The sequence below is a fragment of the Schistocerca cancellata genome, chromosome 5 (genome assembly GCF_023864275.1).
Source record: "Schistocerca cancellata isolate TAMUIC-IGC-003103 chromosome 5, iqSchCanc2.1, whole genome shotgun sequence".
Classification (NCBI taxonomy): domain Eukaryota; kingdom Metazoa; phylum Arthropoda; class Insecta; order Orthoptera; family Acrididae; genus Schistocerca; species Schistocerca cancellata.
This window is the reverse complement of record NC_064630.1, coordinates 20,005,551-20,024,623: the sequence shown is the minus strand read 5'-3', so window position 1 is coordinate 20,024,623 and position 19,073 is coordinate 20,005,551. Positions and strand designations below refer to the sequence as shown.

Sequence of the window (19,073 nt, the reverse complement as noted above, 5' to 3'; positions counted from 1 at the left end):
GTGGGTTGGGTAGTGGCTATTTTTGTAGTCTTAATGGCACATGAACTTACGAGTTGAGTCGTAAATATTGTTGATGTTTATACGTCTTCCTGGTGTCAGCATAGAATATGCACCTTCTAATCTTCATTCAGTTTTACTGATTAACACTCAGCAGTCATTTATCTAGATTTTGAAGTTGACACACATTTATTTATCCTCACATTGTCTGCCGTTTGCATCCAGATGCAGCAAGGCCCAAAATTTCTGGTGTTATAGCACCACAATGAAACTGACATGTAAGGTATGTTATCATGGCAAATGAAACCAGCCTTGATACGCTCTAGTAGCTTAGACAAATTTAACTTGAAAATGAAGGACGAGTTGTCTGTAGATCATTTCCTCCTTTTATAATTTTGGCACAACTGTCAGTTCTCTACTTTTTTCATTATTTCTGCAGTTCATATACTTCTAAATGCATTAAGGTACAGAATGATACCACACCAGCCAGCTACGCAGTTTAGTTGCTACAAAACACTCATAACACTTTCAATTCAGTATGGCAGTTGTCTGAGATGATGCTGACATCTCTCACATAAATGTTCTGTAGTAAAAGCATGTGACTGGATTTTGAAGAAAACTTGTTCCAGAGTGTTTTGAATGTAAATCTTAAGGGTTTTTCATATTTTTAAATCGATATATTTCAAAATCTTTGGATCGGTCATACTGGGCCTGACAATGCTGTGTTATACTCTTGGCCACCTACATCCCATACATTTCTTTTGTGGGGTTACATTAAAGATCTTGTGTTTGTGCCTCCTTTGATGAAAACAATTCCATAACTCAAAATGGACAATTCTAATGTGTTCAATAGATGATTCCACATATGTTTCATATGATGTGATATGAATTATCACTTGTGACCAATAGCAGTTACATAGAACACCTATAAAGTATGTTTTTTAAAAAAAAGCATGCTCTTTCAGGGTATTATGTGAGTACTCACCAATGGTCCATCATATTCACTGAGAATGTTTGCGAAAGGATTAGGTGGTATTTTGATCCCATAAACTGCTAGGGAAAGAAACACAGACGGCAACAGTCCCACAAATCTGGCTAAGACTAATAAAACTGCGGTGAATCAAATGTCCCAGAGATTCTCTGCAAAATGATTGCTTCACCTCAAAACAGCCATCCACCCCTCCACTTTCTAGCAGACGTGGATGTTGATTATTTTAGTGAGATTTTGTCACTCCTTGTGAAATAGGCAATTAAGCCAAGATCCCAATTTATGGAACAACAGTCTTTTTTCCTGTTTGAGCTTCTACGGAAAGAAGGGAACACAAGGACTGGAGAAAGAATAACACAGCCAACAGACAAGAGAGGTCAAGAGGGGGGAAACGTTTACTTGTTTCTCAGTCAGCACAAGTGCCCATAGATCTCCTTGTCTCTTACTGATCAGCAGCTATGGTATAAATAACACATGGAAGTAACAAGCACTCGTGAAAGTGGATTATATGGACATTCATGTTTAAACATGACTCTTTACATTATTTATTTCTCAACTGACTCACATAACACATTTCGAAAGAGCCAGTACTGATAGATCGCTGAAGTTGCCAGCAAGCAAAAATAGAGGACAGTCAACAAAAAATGTTCCGATTACTGTAGTCTTATTTCCATAAACACACTTACTACCACTGTTCAGCATTCAGGTGTGTCTTCATTTGCTTCTACAGAAAATAAATTTTTACGAAGCACTCTCACACTGAAAATGAAGATGTGAAAACTACACAAAGCAAGAAGACAAGTACTTAAGTGCTTATTTGAAGAAATAGAAAGAACAATATTCTTGTTTAAAGCCTACAGCCTACACCATTAACCAAGCTAACTGTGTCCTATATAAGTGTAACTTCAGCATCACTCTCAGGGGTAATACCGACTGCAGCCAACATTCTAGTAACGAAAGAGAAGTGAAGGTCTCCTCCAATTTACTCAAATCTTTTAGTAATGTCACCAATGACAAAAATGCTCATGTGACCTAGCAATAGTTTCGTACTGTTAAACGTAGTATCAGTTACAGAAGTACAAATTATGGAAATAAAGTATCAAAGAATTTTTCTGTTACTCTATTTTGGTGAAGATGACGATGTCCTGTAGCTGAACTAAGGCAGAAGCAATTGCAAAAAAAGTTTTTTGCTCCAAGAAGAGTTTGATACTTGATATCTCCTACAGTGCTACCGATTCCTCCAATCACAGAAACAGAAAGATGTTCATTCTGGTTGTCATGTATCTTGATCTTTAAAGGGGAATAAGAACTAGGCTTCTGGGTATCACTGAACAACCTGATAAGACAGGTAATGCTGTTCACAGTCTGATCACTGAATTTACATAATTTAGATACAAAAGGACATAACTGCACATTGTGCGGATATTGCAAATGTAAATTACGGTTGCTGGCATGACTCAAAGATACAGGTTGTTGTACCTTATGTGCAACCACCATGGAAGGGTATCTGTTGAGAGGCCAGGCAAATGTGTGGTTGAGAGAGAGAGAGGGTGGGAGGGCAACCTTTTCTGCAGTTGCAGGGGCAACGGTCTAGATGACTGAGCTCACCTCGAAACATCAGCCAACATGGTCTTATTGTGCCGGTACTGTGAACGGCTGAACACAAGGGGAAACTGCAGTCATATTGTTTTTCCTGCATGCAGCTCTACTGCATGGTTAAATGATGGTATCCTCTTGGGTAAAATATTTTGACAGTAACCCCCCCTCCAATTCAGATCTCTGGGTGAGAACGACTCTTGAGGATGTCTTTATCAGGGAAACAAAACTGGCATTCTACAGGTAAGAGCACGAAATATTAGGTTCCTTAATCAGGAAAGTAGTTTTGAAAATTTTAAAGGGAGGCAGATAGTGAAGTTTGGTAGCAGAAGAAAGTCAGGTAAGTACAGGATTATGAACATAAAATCAAATAGGGGTAAAGCAGAAGTTGGTTAATAATTAATAATAGGAATACATGTAAGCTGAACAGCATCCCCAATGTGTTATTGTAGCCAAGATAGATAGGAAGCCCACATACACATGATGAAGTAAAAGAAATTATTTGGATAGTTAATGGAGAGGAAAATTTAATTGTGGTGGGGACTGGAATTCAATATTAAAAAAAATGAAGAAATGGAAAAACAGGAGGATATTATGGACTGGGGAAACAAATTAAAGAGGATGCTGCATGGTAGAATTTTGCACAAAGCATAATTTAGTCACCACTAACAATTTATGAATCATGTGAGCAGATTGTATATGTGGGGAGTAGCTTGGAGACACCAGAGGGTTTCAGATTATTTAATGGTAAGACATATTTTGGAACCAGATTTTAAACTAAGACATTTCTAGGGTCAAATGTGGACTGACCCAATTTACTGGTTGTGAACTGTAGATTAAAACTGAAAGACATTGCAAAAAAAGGAGGAAATTAAGGTGATGGGACCCGAATACACTGAAAGAACCACAGGTTAGGCAATAATCAACAAACAGGGGAAAGAGATACAGCAGAAGATGAATGGGTAGCTCTGAGAGATGAAATAGTGACTCCAGCAGAGGATCAATTAGGTAAAAAAATAAGGCCTAGTACAAATTCTTGGATAATGCAGAAGATATTGAATTTAATTGATGAAAGGAGAAAATATAACAATGCAGTAATGAAGCAGGCAAAAGGTAATACAAAAGTCTACAAAATGAGATTGACATGAAGTGCAAACTGGATAAGCTGAAATGGCTAGAGGACAAATGTAACGAGTTAAAAGTATATATGACTAGGGGAAAGATAGATACTGCCTACAGGAAACTTCAGAGGCCTGGAGAAAAGAGAAGCAGCTGTATGGACTGAGATAAACAATTTCAAGTCTTTACGTACACTGTTTTTGTTCCTAGAATTGATATTGTGCACTGAGATATTGGTTGGGAAAAAGAGGCATATTACATACAACAAACTTTGCTAAGGAAAAGATATACTGAGAAGCAGTACTTAGTATATACAGTTCTTTGAACAGGTTACAGGGTGATGTCCTTAAATTTACACCACAAATATGTGTTATTCCATGCTTTTGCACTCTAAAAATTCTCTCTCAGTTTGTGGTGTTACTCCAAAATTGTATGGCACAATAATAGAAATAAGCAGAGTATGTCAGCTGTATTCGAGGAAAATGTGATGCAGTTGTGCAATTTAAATTTACTGACTGAATCTCTCTTAAAACCATGGTCAGATATTGGTTACCTCCCTTAAAACCATGATTAAACACTGGTCACCATACACAATGTGTCCCATTTATCTTGACCACCCTTAATAACTGTTTGTCCAGGTGCAAATTACAAAATGTTTCAAACAAATGTTCTTTAGCTGTCAGGAGGACATCAATCAGCATGATTGCCTTCATTGTAGCTTTGCTTTTTACAAAGATATGAACAGTGGTATGACTTTTTTTAAATGGCACCCTGTGTTTTTTATCCGGTAATTCATTTCCTCTCCTAAAAACCTATTCAAAAATTATCACAGTGTAACATTCACTGAAATACAATGTTATTAATTGCATAACGCAACACTGACGTTGATGCTCCCAGCGCTTAGTGCAGGTACTCGGGGTAATGGAACACATCCACGTACTGACGTTGACAGAGTACAAATGTAAACATACGTAGAATGCACACAGGTCATTCTGTCAACCATCGTCAGTTAAAGAGTTGTGCAAGTAGAATGTACACCGACGAAAAGAAGGTAGAAATGCTACTCATCTATGGGGAATGTAAGTTAACAGAACAGTAATTGCAATACTGTTTTCTTACATACGGGTACATTTAGTACAGTAGTTTAGTCCTTTTAAATACTGTTGTTTAGAGTAGGCATACAGTAAAGGCTGTCCTTCCTACAAATTGCATCACCATAATATTTCTGTTGTTGTTTTTGAAGGTAGGCGAAATGCTATGCAGGCAGTGGAACTGTACAGAGAGCAATATCCTGACAAGAATGCACCTTCCCGATGGCTGTTTTCTTGTCTTGTTGCAACACTTCAGGAAACGGGAAGTTTCAACCCATGACAACGAAGCCGTCTTAGCACTCGCACAGACGAAGCTGCCAAAGTTACTGTTCACACTCCCACTGCTATGAATCCATATGTGAGCACACGGCAGCTTGAAAATGAGATTGGCATTCCTAAAACCTGCGTACATCGTATTCTTACACGTCACCAGTTCATCCTTACCATGTACACCTATACCAAGAATTGCATGGGAATGATTTCCAGAATCATGTACAGTTCTGTCAGTGGGCACAGCAGCAAATCCTCGCCAACCCGAACTTCTTCTTCAATGTTCTATTTACCTATGAATGTTCCTTCTCAAACAAAGGACAGGTAAATACAAGGCACATGCATAACTGGTCCAGCAACAGTCCACGATGGCTTAGACAGGTGGAACATCAGCGCACATGGAGAATTAACACCTGGTGTGGGATGCTTGGTACTACAACTATTGGTCCTTATTTCACCAATGGTAGTCTAACCAGCACAGCGTATGCCAACTTCCTCAGACAAAATCTTCCTCCCCTTCTGGATGAAGTGCCACTATGAACCAGAATGCTTATGTGGAATCAACACAATGGATGTCCAGCACATAGTGGCTTGGGTGCAGATCGTGTTCTGAACCGAAGGTATCCTGCCAGATGGATTGGTCGAGGAGGAACAGTTATTTGGCCTGCTGGGTCTCCTAATTTAAATCCTCTGGAGTTTTTTATTTGGGGCTGCATTAGAGATGTTGGCTATCGCGGTATTCAACAACTCCAGAGGACATACAAGAACGTATCATGCTTGCTTGTAATTCTCTTCAGCAAGCAACAATGGCAGCAGTAAATAATTCTTTCATTCAATGAGTGCACCAGTGTATTGGTGTCCAAGGTCACAACTTTGAGTACCTTTGAATATTCTACTCCTGGGTAATGGTACAGGAGAGACAAAGTGAATTTTGCATTATGTTTTTACTTGGTTTTCATTTGTTTTCTGACAACTCCAGCAAGTGGACAAGTTTGTAATCCCGGGCTCTGAGTCACTGTTGTGTTATGTAATGTAATTAGTAACGTTGTGTTTCAGTGAATGGTACATTGTAATACATTTTTGAATAGGTCTTTTGGAGAGGAAATGAATTATCAAATAAAAAATACAGGGTGCCATTTAAAAAAGTCATAATGTTGTTCATATCTTTGTAGAAAACAAAGCTACAACGAAGGCAGTCGTGCTGATTGATGTCCCCCTGATGGCTAAAGAACATTTGCTTGAAAAAATTTGTAATTTGCATCTTGACAAACAGTGATTTAGGGTGGTCAAGATAAATGGGACACCCTGTATATAGATAATGTCGAAAGACGCTAGGCTATGGAATGAGAAGATACAGCCCCTCAAAACGACTTAAATGAAGTTTGTGTATATTCTCTGTCAATCTTGGAATGGTGACTATATATTTAAATTACCAAATTCTTACTTAATGGTATGTATCTGTGATGTCACTTAGAAAGAATGCTAATGAGAGAACGAGTGAAGGCAATAACTCTTAACAAAGTAGATGTGCTACGTGGCAGACAGGCAAGTAATAAAGACTGAACTCTTAACTAAGATTTTTATTTATTTATTTATTTAATTTACACATCTAGTTGTGTACGAGTAAACTGAGGATCAAATCTACTTGGGCTTGGAAGGAGTCATTACATGAATATAACATTAGAATCGATAATAATAAATCAAATAAAATTTACATGAATCCTTTGCAGATGATAAGCTGCTGAGTATGTATTTGCATAATCATCAATATAACACAGGAATTTGCTTAATTTTTTCCAGAAGCTCCCCAACAGAGTAGGAGTGAACCACGGGAAAATTCTTCAGTTTAGTCTTGAAAGCGCAAGAATTACTGATGAGACATTTTAATTCTTGTGGTGGCTTACTAAAATGGATGCAGCAGAATACTGTTTGCCTTTCTGCACAATTTCCCTTATTATAACTGAGTAGTTTACACTCTATCTCTCATCCATTTCTGTCCATCTCTACACTTTCCCCAAATTACACTCCTGGAAATTGAAATAAGAACACCGTGAATTCATTGTCCCAGGAAGGGGAAACTTTATTGACACATTCCTGGGGTCAGATACATCACATGATCACACTGACAGAACCACAGGCACATGACACAGGGAACAGAGCATGCACAATGTCGGCACTAGTACAGTGTATATCCACCTTTCGCAGCAATGCAGGCTGCTATTCTCCCATGGAGACGATCGTAGAGATGCTGGATGTAGTCCTGTGGAACGGCTTGCCATGCCATTTCCACCTGGCGCCTCAGTTGGACCAGCGTTCGTGCTGGACGTGCAGACCGCGTGAGACGACGCTTCATCCAGTCCCAAAAATGCTCAATGGGGGACAGATCCGGAGATCTTGCTGGCCAGGGTAGTTGACTTACACCTTCTAGAGCACGTTGGGTGGCACGGGATACATGCGGACGTGCATTGTCCTGTTGGAACAGCAAGTTCCCTTGCCGGTCTAGGAATGGTAGAATGATGGGTTCGATGACGGTTTGGATGTACCGTGCACTATTCAGTGTCCCCTCGACGATCACCAGTGGTGTACGGCCAGTGTAGGAGATCGCTCCCCACACCATGATGCCGCGTGTTGGCCCTGTGTGCCTCGGTCGTATGCAGTCCTGATTGTGGCGCTCACCTGCACGGCGCCAAACACGCATACGACCATCATTGGCACCAAGGCAGAAGCGACTCTCATCGCTGAAGACGACACGTATCCATTCGTCCCTCCATTCACGCCTGTCGCGACACCACTGGAGGCGGGCTGCACGATGTTGGGGCGTGAGCGGAAGACGGCCTAACGGTGTGCGGGACCGTAGCCCAGCTTCATGGAGACGGTTGCGAATGGTCCTTGCCGATACCCCAGGAGCAACAGTGTCCCTAATTTGCTGGGAAGTGGCGGTGCGGTCCCCTACGGCACTGCGTAGGATCCTACGGTCTTGGCGTGCATCCGTGCGTCGCTGCGGTCCGGTCCCAGGTCGACGGGCACGTGCACCTTCCGCCGACCACTGGCGACAACATCGATGTACTGTGGAGACCTCACGCCCCACGTGTTCAGCAATTCGGCGGTACGTCCACCCGGCCTCCCGCATTCCCACTATACGCCCTCGCTCAAAGTCCGTCAACTGCACATACGGTTCACGTCCACGCTGTCGCGGCATGCTACCAGTGTTAAAGACTGCGATGGAGCTCCGTATGCCACGGCAAACTGGCTGACACTGACGGCGGCGGTGCACAAATGTTGCGCAGCTAGCGCCATTCAACGGCCAACACCGCGGTTCCTGGTGTGTCCGCTGTGCCGTGCGTGTGATCATTGCTTGTACAGCCCTCTCGCAGTGTCCGGAGCAAGTATGGTGGGTCTGACACACCGGTGTCAATGTGTTCTTTTTTCCATTTCCAGGAGTGTAGTTTTGTGTGTGTGTGTGTGTGTGTGTGTGTGTGTGTGTGTGTGTGTGTGTGTGTGTGTGTCAGTCTGTTAGCTCCAAAGGACATTGAATTCTGTCTGTATTTTGCCCATAACTTACCAGTATCATATTAATAATAATGCTCTGCACATACAAAATACTAAAATTATTAGTTTTCCATTCTCATATTTATAAAATGCAAAATATACTCACATTCTGCACATGCTACTCTTTTTATCGATTCAACATTCCCAACATTTTTTGCAGTTTTATGACAGGCATGTGGCACTAGTTTTGAATTGGTTGAACTACGATGAGTAGACGTGGTAACAGCAGCTGACTTAACGACATCAGGTAGAGATTGATGACCATGACCTAACAGAGAGGAAAAATGATAAATTAGCCCCTCGTAGAAAGTTGCACAAGACATACAATTACAAACTGCTCATAATCATGTATGGAGTTGGTCAAAGAAATCAACATATCTTGGACAACAGCTGATACAAGTTAATGTTTTGTTTCTAAACAAAATTATTAAATTGTGCAAAGTATTCCTAATAGCCAACAATATGAAAACAAAAGATGTTTGTGAATCTTTATATAACATATATATAAGAAAGTCAGAAAAATTCCAGTAACTAATGTAACCAAAATTAGGATTTGCAACAGTACTGATTCAAAAGGCATGGGAAGAAACAACATACGATTGGAACTGTTTCCAAAGTGTATTCTATAAAAACCAACATGTCAAGTAATTGAAAAATATGGAAGGCATATTTCTCCCTGAATCTTCATGACACTGAAGCATATTAGGTTCCAAGCAAGATGACAATAATGGGTGAGGAATAAACTGAATCTATATCCTGATATCAGCGTGCTTTCAGTTTATTTTTGACTTTACTATCAATGTTCCTAGGTAAACTGTGAAAGATACTACAGTAAGAAATTAAAATTAAGCAACTGAAGTGGGCTGTATCTAAGTGAAAACTTTAAAACAAAATTATTACCTAAACTAGATAATTCCTGCCAGCTCCATCTAAAAATGTGAAGATACCATCAATCTACTGGCAGTAATCACTGGAAGATAAAGGAAACAAAAGGCAATGGAACAGGTTAACTAGCTTAATACTTGAACGAAAATTGCAGTATGTACCATACGGTTATAATCACAATTCTTGGTCAAAGCCTTTACCAATGTTCAGCTAATATTAATCATCTGGTGCAGCCTTTCCACTGTGTGTCAAGTGTCTTCCTGTCAAAAAGTAAATAATGGAATTCAATGACTAAACACTTAAATGCTATCTTTCATGGACCACAAAAACAAGAGGCTCTCTTTTCATCAGGGTGACTTAAAACTGATAACATCCCATACAATAACAAATACTCCTACATTTTCTAAATCTTGTCCACAAGACAAAGAGAGCATGCTAATTAAAAATCACAAAGTGTTACTGGTAATTTATTCGTTTTGTAACTCTTTATTTAGAGTAATCGACAAACTGGGTGGCCACAGACATTTCTACACACTGTGGCAGTTGGTACGAAGGTAGTAAACTTAATCTACTCAGTCCAGCCACGTTAATGTGACCAATGCCTATTTTCAATGTCAGCATGCAATAACCACTTAGACAGCAGGTGGCAGCACTAGCAGTGGAGGGGGACAAGGAAACTAGTGCAGTCATTGTTGAATGTGAAATAGACTGAGTTATCTGACATTCAAAAGGACATGATCATTGGCTTTTGGGCCAAGGATGAAAGGATTTCCGAAACAGCTAAGTTTGCACACCGTTTGGGTGCTGCCCATTTAATATACAGAGTGCATGCAAAATGCAGCTATCCAAAACCGGCACTGAGGCAACCACAGTACACTGAGGACCATAGATAACAGGGGTGAATGACGACTGTGGATATGTGTACAGGTGAGTAGACATACAACTGTTGAGCAGCTGAACACCCAGATGAACCAAGGGGCTACCAGCAGCATCTCGTCGATGACAGTTCAGCAAATGGTGCTTTGTATGGGCCTCCACAGCAGGCACCAGATTCATGCACCCATGCTGACTGCTGTTCATCGATGACAAAGACTGGAATTTGTATGCCATTATCACAAATGGATGTCCATTGAGCAGTAACAGGTGGCTTTTTCAGATGAGACTGATTGCCTTTGGAGTGCATGGGATGAAACATCTAAAAACAAAAACCACACAATCAGGAGGGAGCATTATGGTCTGGAGAATGTTTTTGTGACATTCCCAGGGTGATCTCACCATTCTGAAGGCACAATGGATCAACACAAGTATCCATCTACCCTTGAGGACCATGTCTACACCTACATGTATTTTAATGTAATTAGATGGATAAAAGGTCTACTCACAGCAGTGGCAGGAGAATACATATATACAGGTATTTAAATTTGCAAGTTTTTGGAGCCAGTGACTCCTCCTCCTGGTAGAAGGGCTGAAGGGGAAATGAGAAAGATAATGGGAATGGGCTGGTGGGGTCTAGGCAAAGGAATACAGTTTGGAAAAGCTACCCACAACCCTGGCTCAGGGGACACATACAGGACAGGATGAGAAGATGTATTAGTCTTCCCTTCTCGTCCCATCCAGTAAGTCTCCCCTGACCTGGGGTTCTGGGCAACTTTTCTGTACTCTACCCTTTTTCCTAGACCTCACAGTCCTTTTACTTCACTCCTCTTCCTTCCTCTTCTATCCTTATGCCAGAAAGAGAGTCATTTGCTCCAAAAGCTTGTGAACTTAAATATCTATATGCGTGTTGTCCCCCCGCTGTTTGGTGAGTATAGATTTATCATCTATTCAGTTACATTAAATTTCAAGAATTGATTGTTTTTGTTGATATATTAGTCTACTTGTAGTTTGTTTTTCCTTGACACAATGGCATCAACTAGCAGGACAACACAACATTCTCAGTGGGGGTGTAACGTAGCAAGTTATTACCAGATAACCTCCAGTACAGTATAGCACGCAGCTGTGTATCATGGTGGCTGCAGGATTTGCTCCCTGCTATGACTCACAGCACAGCTGACGCTATCGGCTGTGAGAACGGTCTCCAGTTAACATCTAGTAGGAACATAAATTCATACCCCCTACAAATCTAAATAAACTATAGTAATTATCATCCAATTTTGCTCAAACTTGGTATACCATCTTTTGTTATTAAGTAGAAGAGCCTGTTAAAATTTCAGCTTTTTATCTCCTAATAGTTCAGGATATTGAGATAATTGCTTAAATGTCCAAAAACTGACACTTATGTTTCAAAACTCAGTTAGGAACAACAGCAGTTCGTCTATTATCATCTAAAGTCATAAAGTTTTCAATACATAAAAATCACTTAATTGGAATTTTTATCAAAACTTTAATTACTCTGCAATTTCGTAGTGTAAAAATCATTCAACATTATTGTCTGCTTATTACTTTGTTGTGTATATACGTGGTAATAAATTAGAGCATGTCAGTGGGACATAAGTTAAAACAAAATATTGTTTTTTGTAAAGCCTGATAACATTGAATCATGCGAAAATTGTGGTGCAACCACGCCGCTGATGACGTATGTCGAATTGTGCTTGCTTTTGTAAGAGAGCAGGCAGAATAGAAGTCGGAATTGTAATAAGTTCCAAATTAATTTAAAGATTATTTTGCATTTCCATCTATTTTATTAAACATGATATTAGAAATTGGAAGTGTAATCACGTAAATGATTTTCTGAGTAATTTGATTGGCTCAGGCTAGTTTTGCCACAAGAATGATCTAGAAGGATCATTCTGATAGGTCAATTAGACCCATCAGCCAATCAGACTTAATCTGTTCCCATGCACAGATAGTTAGATATGCAGAAGGGAGAGGATTATAGAGGAGAGTTGCTCACTAGCTGTCATACGTGTAAGACCACATTAGATTTCACTGTGCAAATTGTATGTAAAATGAAGAACTATTGAGGTCATTGCATTTAGAACGAGTGGTAACTAAGGAGGTTTGAATTATGAACATTTTGAGGAAAGTTTGATGTTTCTGAATTAGTTAATTGATGTGTTATTAGCGTGTGATATATTGGGGCTTAGTGAAATTCCACCTGACAGATTCTGTATTCTTTATGGAATGTTTAGGCGGGCACTTCACATCAGACATTGAAGACCACTGATTTGACCAGAAGTTTCAAAACGTTATAGTAGTGGGTCAGTGACTGTCAGATCAATCGTTAATTGGGTCAGACTGATAGATATTCTGGCTGCTTTTTTCATGTGAGAACATTTTGTACAGACTGTGAGCTGGGAATATAGGCGCAGTTAAAATAGTAAATTCGTACCTGATAGCAAATTTATGTGCTTCCTTAAGAATAAAAACCAGTTTACCAGAATTTCCGGAGGCTTACTGCAAGTAAACCGCATTTTCCCACCATCTGAAATTTGTTAAAATGAACTTATAGGAACTGATTCACAACTTGAGTTACGCGGCATCTGTGTGGTAGGTATTAGGTCGTGGTTTCATCGACGCTGCTTTACACGGCCTAGTAAGTATCTACTACTGCAGAGTGAAGGGACATCATAAGGATTCTGTATTGAGGTAGGTGGACAATTGAGGTGAGACAGTACGAACGTGTGCAACAAACCCCGCCCTGCTGCAGTGTCACACAGCTTGCAGTGTACATGCACGGTTTGAATAGCACCCAGATGAGTTAACCATACTCCCATGCCCACTGAACAGTCCAGAATCTGTGGGACCACCTTGATGAGGCTGTTCACACCATATATACTCAACCGAGAAACCTAATGCCGCTGGCCAAAGCACTGGAATTGGCATGGCTCCACATCCCTTTCAGTACCTTCCATAACTTCACTTTCTTCCTGTACATCTTGGACTGCAAAAGTTCGTTATTCATGCTTTTGGCATGTGGTCTCATCAATGTGGCTTGACTGTGTGATACGTATAATTGGGAGGTTTTAATACTAAGCACAAATGAATTTAGTGGAAATTTAGAATCAAGTCAACATGAAAAGCACCTAAGTAGAAAAGTTCAAATAAAGAACAGAAGAGAAATAATGAGCATAAAACTTCAACTTCAATAAGATAACCCAAAATACAATTCACTCACAGGCCAGTACATATGTGCATATTTGTCTCAAGATGATGACAGATATAAGTACACCAAATGATGATAAAGCTGTCACTCATTTGGATATTAGTGTAATTTAAGAAACAAAAAGAAAACACAGACTAAAAATATTGCCAAGTTGTACATCCCAATCATCTAGCAATAGCAGAAGAAAAAAATCACTGGCAAATTGCAGAAGGGGAGAGTATACATAAGAAAGACGAAAGAAAACAAAGTGACATAACAATCATAAAAGTACAAACGATGATAAACTTCTTGTAAAACAAACTAATGTGGGAAAGGTTAGCACTGCCCTGGATGAAATACAAAACACGAATACACAAACATGTCAAAATTCTCAAGATTTTCTTGAATAAAATTAAGAAGTAATGTATATAAAAACGAATTAGGGCTTACTATCCTGTCACTACTAGCCCAAAATGGACCAAGGTTAGTAAAAAATAGTGCTTAATGAAATAAATCACTTGTGACTGAATGCTGTAAATGAGGCGATATTGTATGTACAACATACTACCCCCTTTTCCTTTGTCTATTGAAGCAGGAGATACCAGAACACTAGACAAAATGTGTAGTGCTCTATCACAAAAGATTGACAAAAATTGTAAAACAATGTTTTTCTCACATTAGAATTGCTGGATATTACACTTCATGTGTTGCACAATGTTTTGAATATTTTGAGTGAAGACCGTTTCCATTTGATCACACATACCACTTATGATTTTTATGGAGAAGCAGTTTCAACTACAATTACATCGAGCATTTAAATATTCTGCTTGTCAACTGACTCTGTAAATAACTGTTTGAAGCAATACATGAAGGAGGGGGACGTATCCTTTCTCACTGTCAGCCCCCCAATTGTTCTGTACACAGCTCGTCTCCCTCATACCCTAGCTCATCCCTCTGAAAATAGCAAAGAAAGGAGAAATTCAGATTCAATAACAATATGGAACATTAAAGAAAACAACGATGCTGTACACAAGAAGAGATAATCAAAAGGGTAAGGATAAACTGATGCACAAAATACAATACCATTAACAACAATGTAGGAAAAGATAGATTGCAACCTTTCATCAAGATGACACATTAAGTTACAGAAAGGCACAGTTAGAAGACACTGACACACAACCTATCAACCACAGGCCTTCATTATAAAAATATGAACACACACCAATCATTCACATCTCACGCATACATGACCACCAATTCTGGCAACTTGGATCATTCTAGCATTTGCTCATTCTGGCCCAAGCTACCGGAGTTGTCAGTCATGTGTGTGGGAGGTCTGCGTGCTTGTGGAAATGAATGGTGTGCATTTCTCTTTCCTCTTTCTCTGATGACGGCTGTGACAGAAAGCTTATGTGTAATTGTCTTACATGTGCCTGTCTGTAACTTAACATGTAGCAATCTATCTTTTTTCTAAAGTAGCAATCTATCTTTTTCGAAACTGTTGATATTCCTACCTGGAGTTACCTTTCCCCCAATACCATTAACAGTCACAGAAGTAAGAAGAAGGAAGACTGGTGACAAAGCAACAAGCGTGCTTAAAAATATACATACAAAAATATAAGTTCAGAGAGAGAGAGCAGCAGCACAACAGCAACTGTGTAACAGTTTCTCATCTCCTGCCAAACTGTCATAGTACTTGCAGTGGATCCTGATGAAGTTTAGAATTCCTGTGTGATGGTCTGGATAGATGTCTGCTTATTACACATTACGACCCTCTTCAACTGTCGGCGGTCTCTTGTCAGTTAACAGACGAGGTCAGCCTGTACATTTTTGTGCTGTACGTGTCCCTTCACGTTTCCACTTCACTATCACATCAGACACAGTGGACCTAGGGATGTTTAGGAGTGTGGAAATCTAACATACAGATGTATGACACGAGTGACATCTATCACCTGACCACATTCGAAGTCCGTGTTCCGCAGAGCACCCCATTCTGCTCTCTCACAATGTCTAATGACTACTGAGGTCGCTGATATGGAGTACCTGGCAGTAGGTGGCAGCACAATGCACCTAATATGAGAAACATATGTTTTGGGGGGTGTCCGGATACTTTTGATTACATAGTGTAGTAAAAATACACATTTGTACAAATGCTTATATTTGCATGACGTTGTATACAGCATGGATACATTTCAGACGAAGCATATATTGCAGTTGTAGTGACACCAAAGAAAATGTCACGTAAATGCTGAATGAATGTGAGCCAACTTGGTGGAAGAGGGGATTATAATTTAAAATTACTAATGTGTTGTTGTGGTCTTTAGTCTGAAGACAGGTTTGATGCAGCTTTACCATGCTAGTCTGCTGTGTTAAAACTCTTCCTGATGCAGTCTGGAATTCCTGTGTGATGGTCTGGATAGATGTCTGCCTATTGCACATCACGACCCTCTTCAAATGTCGGCGGTGCCTGTCAGTCAACAGACGAGGTCGGCCTGTACGCTTTTGTGCTGTACATGTCCCTTCACATTTCCACTTCACTATCACATTGGAAACAGTGGGCCTAGGGATGTTTAGGAGAGTGGAAATCTCGCGTACAGACATATGACAAGTGACACCCAATCACCTGACCACATTCGAAGTCCATCAGTTCCGCGGAGCGCCTCATTCCTCTCTCTCATGATGCCTAATGTCTACTGAGGTCGCTGATATGAAGTACCTGGCAGCAGGTGGCACCACAATGCACCTAATATGAAAAACTTATGTTTTTGGGGGTTTCCGGGTACTTTTGATCACATAGTGTATCAGATAGGAACAGAACATTTATGTATACAACATTGTTTGTTGGATACTACTGTATCTCGATGACCACAAACAAAAATCACAACATGTGTACAACTGTTGTACTATTCCTTTGCTTCCTCAACCGTACCCATGGTATTAGACCTTATCTACAGAGAACTAGATGTCATTTGTTGGGTGTATTGAAATTAATGAGCAGTAGTGTATGTCACAGTAATGACCCACTCGGGGCATTAAACAGCACAGCTGCATCATATTCCCGCCAATGGCTCATTCCATTACTAATTATCTCATGGACAACTTTCTCATTGTGGAACTGTGCTCCTATATCAGACTCTGGGCCATTTTCTTGCACGGATCATACATTTTTTCTCACCTAGCTTGCTGTTTATTTTATAATACTGCTGCTCACACAGATGTATGCCAACACAACTTATCACTGAGTTAGCTGAAGTTAACTATGAAGCAATAGGTACAGGCTCACAATTATGAAACAACAATAAAATGATACAAGACAATGTTATTTGCAGTTGGCACACTTTATATACAGGTGCGTCTACTTAGGGTTAAAGATTATGAGTACTTGTAAGTAGAAGAGATATTGTTCACAATAGTTTTACTCTCCCTGTCTCTGTCAATACATATTGATAAAACAAATAATGTACTAGTCTAATTTGGGACTGCTCTATCAAATGAGCACGTAAAATGCCTCTTTAAAATCATTTTGTTTGTAACAGGAAACAAACCAACTCTTTCCATCAACAGCAGACATCACATGAAACACATGATGAGCAGTATTTGTTTGGGCTGACAACAACCACGTTTGCAAAAACGAAATTGCAGACATCTGCCAAAAGACCAGATGAAATGCATCTGCCAACTCTTACGAGAGACACCTGGAGTGTGTGTGTGTGTGTGTGTGTGTGTGTGTGTGTGTGTGTGTGTGTATACAAAGGTGATTTGATAAGTCCCGTAAAAAAGCAAGAAAAAATCCTTGTTTTACAAACAACTCACCTTATTCCTCAACATAGTTTCCTTTGAGGGATATACACTTGGTCCAGTGATCCTCCAGCTTTTTCATCCCATCAGAAAAATAAGTTCTGTCAAACTCTGCAAAATACTCATTGACTGCAACTATCACTTCCTCATCTCACAAAAATTTCTTCCCAGGAAGATAAAGTTTCAAGTCAGGGAACAGGAAGAAGTCACTTGGGGCTAAGACTGGTGAACAGGGAGGATGAGAAACCAGTTCAAAGCCAAATTGGTGTACTTCTGCCACTGTTATCGCCGATGTGTGAAATGGTGCATTGTTGTTGTTGTTGTCTTCAGTCCTGAGACTGGTTTGATGCAGCTCTCCATGCTACTCTATCCTGTGCAAGCTTATTCATCTCCCAGTACCTACTGCAACCTACATCCTTCTGAATCTGCTTAGTGTATTCATCTCTTGGTCTCCCCCTACGATTTTTACCCTCCACGCTGCCTTCCAATACTAAATTGGTGATCCCTTGATGCCTCAGAACATGTCCTACCAACCAATCCCTTCTTCTGGTCAAGTTGTGCCACAAACTTCTCTTCTCCCCAATCCTATTCAATACTACCTCATTAGTTATGTGATCTACCCATCTAATCTTCAGCATTCTTCTGTAGCACCACATTTCAAAAGCTTCTATTCTCTTCTTGTCCAAACTACTTACCGTCCATGTTTCACTTCCATACATGGCTACACTCCATACAAATACTTTCAGAAATGACTTCCTGACACTTAAATCTATACTCGATGTTAACAAATTTCTCTTCTTCAGAAACGCTTTCCTTGCCATTGCCAGTCTACATTTTATATCCTCTCTACTTCGACCGTCATCAGTTATTTTGCTCCCCAAATAGAAAAACTCCTTTACTACTTTAAGTGTCTCATTTCCTAATCTAATACCCTCAGCATCACCCGACTTGATTCGACTACATTCCATTATCCTCGTTTTGCTTTTGTTGATGTTCATCTTATATTCTCCCTTCAAGATACCATCCATTCCGTTCAACTGCTCTTCCAAGTCCTTTGCTGTCTCTGACAGAATTACAATGTCATCGGCGAACCTCAAAGTTTTTATTTCTTCTCCATGGATTTTAATACCTACTCCAAATTTTTCTTTTCTTTCCTTTACTGCTTGCTCAATATACAGATTGAATAACATTGGGGAGAGGCTACAACCCTGTCTCACTCCCTTCCCAACCGCTGCTTCCCTCTCATGCCCCTCGACTCTTATCACTGCCATCTGGTTTCTGTACAAATTGTAAATAGCCTTTCGCTCCCTGTATTTTACCCTTGCCACCTTTAGAATTTGAAAGAGAGTATTCCAGTCAACATTGTCAAAAGCTTTCTCTAAGTCTACAAATGCTAGAAACGTAGGTTTGCCTTTCCTTAATCTTTCTTCTAAGATAAGTCGTAGGGTCAGTATTGCCTCACGTGTTCCAGTACTTCTACGGAATCCAAACTGATCTTCCCCGAGGTCGGCTTCTACTAGTTTTTCCATTCGTCTGTAAAGAATTCGTGTTAGTATTTTGCAGCTGTGGCTAATTAAACTGATTGTTCGGTAATTTTCACATCTGTCAACACCTGCTTTCTTTGGGATTGGAATTATTATATTCTTCTTGAAATCTGAGGGTATTTCGCCTGTTTCATACATCTTGCTCACCAGAT

General features: G+C 39.9%; 1 protein-coding gene across 3 annotated transcripts in view; it reads right to left on the bottom strand.

Annotated features, from left to right (window-relative positions):
* LOC126187359 (uncharacterized) overlaps window positions 1-19,073 on the bottom strand; it is a 262,249-nt gene that overhangs the window by 129,247 nt on the left and 113,929 nt on the right. For all 3 annotated transcript variants that reach the window (XM_049928392.1, XM_049928394.1, XM_049928395.1), the window contains exon 13: window positions 8,717-8,878. In XM_049928392.1, the coding sequence (XP_049784349.1) occupies window positions 8,717-8,878 (162 nt within the window). The remainder of the gene's footprint in view (window positions 1-8,716; window positions 8,879-19,073) is intronic.